This window comes from Rhincodon typus, chromosome 13, assembly GCF_021869965.1.
Source record: "Rhincodon typus isolate 14 chromosome 13, sRhiTyp1.1, whole genome shotgun sequence".
Classification (NCBI taxonomy): domain Eukaryota; kingdom Metazoa; phylum Chordata; class Chondrichthyes; order Orectolobiformes; family Rhincodontidae; genus Rhincodon; species Rhincodon typus.
In genome coordinates this window covers 16,958,002-16,961,272 of record NC_063344.1, presented here as the reverse complement: position 1 = coordinate 16,961,272, position 3,271 = coordinate 16,958,002, and the positions used below count along the sequence as shown (strand labels likewise).

The following is a 3,271-nucleotide window of genomic DNA, read 5'->3' as shown; positions in this document are numbered from 1 at the left end:
GCAGCCTTTCACAGCCAGTAATTTCTGGGCAATCAAGGTTACTGTAATTAAAACAAGTTTCTCCTCTAGAAAAACCAAAAGAACTGCGGATGCTGGAAATCAGAAACAAAAACCCAGAAATTGCTAGAAAAACGGGTTCTGAGGAAGGGTCACCGGACCCGAAATGTTAACTCTGATTTCTCCTCCACAGTTGCTGCCAGACCTGCTGAGCTTTTCCAGCAATTTCTGTTTTTGTTTCTCCTCAGTCCCCACTTCACCTCCCAAAACTAAACGCCCCACCCCCTCCCCCTGTTCTTTGGTGGATGGGTCCAGCTGAACAGAAGGTCACATCAGCCAAGTAATAGCAAGAGTTAACAAGAAGGCTGTGAAGAATATGCAGTACACAAAGTGAAGAAAGCAATCGAGGATGTGACCAATCTGCAGCCACGTGTCTTCCAGCTGCCACTCTTGGTCATGTCGTTCCAGGCAATGTTTGATTTCCTCCACTCCCTCAGCGATCCTACGCAGCAGTGCCTGAAGAGCCTCAACCTCCTCTGGGCAGGAACTCTTCATTTCACAGTCTGGAGGGAGAAAGGATTTAGCTGGGTCAAGGCACTCCGCATTTTCACTACACTACAAACAATGTTGTGGGAAATATGTATAGCAGAAGTGGGAAGGGTTTGGAAGGGCTGAGGGGCATAGGCCTTTCTTAAATTTCCTTTAGCTCGCCATTGAAGGCTGTGCAGGCTTTGAGCTCGAGAATTCCATCCTTTAACCTCTATGCCTCTCTCTCCTGTCTTAAGGTTCATTAAAATGTACCTCTTTAACTAAACATTTGTTCACCTTGTTCTTACAGAATCACCCAGTACAGAAAAGGCTCTTCAGCCCATTGAGTGTGTACTGACAAAGACTACTCCAAATCTACACATCTCACTTTTCAAAATTTGTCCCATGGCCTTGAATGTTTTGACATTTAAGTGCTCATCCAAGTGCTCTTTCCCACCTCAAACAGTGTACTCCAGACTTCCACCACTGCCGAGTGAGAAAAGTTTCTCTTCAAGTCCCCTCTAAAGCTCCTGTCTTTCACTTTTAAATTATGCTCCCTTGATATTGACCCTTCAGCTAAGGGGAACAGCTGCTTTCTATTCACCCTGTCCATGCCCTTGTTGCTCCTTATGTGGTTCTCTGCCAAATCCTGTTCATTAAGATTTCCCAACTAAGGTCCTTAGGACATTTTACAATGTTAAAAGTTGCTATAAAAATGCAAATTGTTGTTCTTGCTGCAATAACCAAATTTCTATAAACTCAATTCAGAAAAAAAATCTCTACTTTTATCTTCATCTTCTCCTGAATTCCTGTTACATTTCAAGACTTTGCTGGAAGCGTGTTTGGCTGATATGCAATGACAAGATATTTGACTAGGGGAGGCACTACAGTTCAGTCAGATGCACTCCTGCAGGGAGCAGTAGATAGCAAGAGGAAACATGAACCCTGGTTGGTTCCAGCCTGTGGTTGGTGGGGGCTCAGGTAAAATTTGGCCTTGCAAGCAGGCCAATAAATGGCTGATGCCAACAATAAACTGAGAGTGACAGAAAGGGTTAAATGGTGAGGATAGTTTGTCAAGAGTATGCCTGTACTCTCTTGAATTTAGTTGATTAATGGGTGATCTATTAGTGCAAGGTAGGATGATTCAAAGAGACACTAGTGCAGTTAAATAGACACTATTTCCTCCAGCGATGGGATGGAGAAATTGGAAAATTCAGAATAAGAGGGCAGATCCTTCAAACTCACACAGCCATTCAGGGTTATTGTATGAAGCCATCCTTCCTGTCAAAGGTATAGAGAAATCTAGACCTCTTCCCCCAAAAAAACTGGGGAGGCTGCAAATGAATTGAAAATTTCAGAACTAAAGTTAGTAAGACTCTCGTTAGTCAAGATTACGAAGAGTCATGGAACCAAGCTGGCTAATTGGAATTTAAAAGCAGGTCAACCAAGTCATTCTTACTGAATAGAAGAGCAGGCTAGTGGGGTCAAATAGTCTCCCCATGTCTAACATAGAAAATAGGAGTTGAAGTAGGCCATTCAGCTCTTTGAACCTGCTCAGCCATTCAATATGATCATGACTGTCTCTATGTGCCAATGTTCCAATTTCAATGTAGAGCGAGCTTTTCTCTGTATCTAACCCTGTTCTGTACCTGTCCTGGGACTGGTTGGTGAGCACAGTGTCGAGGGAACTTTACTTTCAGTTTAAAAGAGTAGAGGGGGAATTTTACTCTGTATCTAACCCTGTACTGTCCCTGCTGTAGGAGTGTTGATGGGGACAGTATAGGATAGATTGGCACCTTGTACTTGGAATAGAACTGTACACAATGGAACTTTTGTGATGGGCAGCTTACTGGTAATGTCAATTGGATGTCCAGTATTGGGAGGGTGGGGGTTGGGGGGGGGGGGGGGGGGGGGGGTGGTGCGGCGGGAGCGCGCAATTTGAAAACTCAGGGGTATAGAACTGCTGCTACATTGCAGAAGAGGCTATTTGGCCCATTTAGTCCTTACTGACCCTCCAAAACAGCATCCCACCCAGACCCATCACATCCACATAAACCCACATTTACCACAGCTAATCCATCTAGCACATTCCCAGACATGAATTAGGCTAATTCACCTAACCTGGATTGTGGGAGGAAACCCAGTAAGGCATGGAGAGACTGTGTAAACTCTACACAGCTAGTTGGAATTGAACCCAGGTTTCTGGTGCTGTGAAGTAACCGTGCTAACTACCGAGCCACTGTGCCACCCCCAGTAACTGGAGTGAAGGTGTCCATTTGCAGCCTGGATACCTCTGAACCCAGGTGTGCTGCCAAAGAGCCTGAGGAAAGAGTGCTGTTACCTTGGACTGTGATGTTGGTGGCCTGTGGGACACGGGAAATCTGGTGATACACAGGTAGTTTCCCTCTTCGCCAGAACAGCTTCGCCCCATAGTCCAGGATGATGGTTCGCATCCAAGACGGGATTGGTTTCCTCTGCTTCGCATTCTGGTGGATAATGTTTATGATGATGATGGTCTCAAACAAGCTGCTGACCATGAAGGTCAGAGACACCAGGAAGAAAATGGCTGCAAGGAGATCAGCAAAAGCAATAGTGTCAGATTGGCATGGAGAGCATTCCTGCAGCTGCCTTCAATCATTTGCACAAAACAGGCATTCAGCAGAAAGAGAGATAGTAGGAACTGCAGATGCTGGAGAATCCGAGACAACAAGGTGTAGAGCTGGATGAACACAGCAGGCCAAGCAGC

General features: G+C 45.4%; 1 protein-coding gene across 1 annotated transcript in view; it reads right to left on the bottom strand.

Annotated features, from left to right (window-relative positions):
* Window positions 1–324: 324 nt before the first annotated feature.
* LOC125484711 (5-hydroxytryptamine receptor 3A-like) overlaps window positions 325–3,271 on the bottom strand; it is a 34,202-nt gene continuing 31,255 nt past the window's right edge. The window contains exons 8-9 of the mRNA XM_048604534.1: window positions 2,867–3,091; window positions 325–560 (exon numbers count right to left, since the gene is read on the bottom strand). Coding sequence (XP_048460491.1) covers window positions 325–560; window positions 2,867–3,091 — 461 coding nt within the window. The remainder of the gene's footprint in view (window positions 561–2,866; window positions 3,092–3,271) is intronic.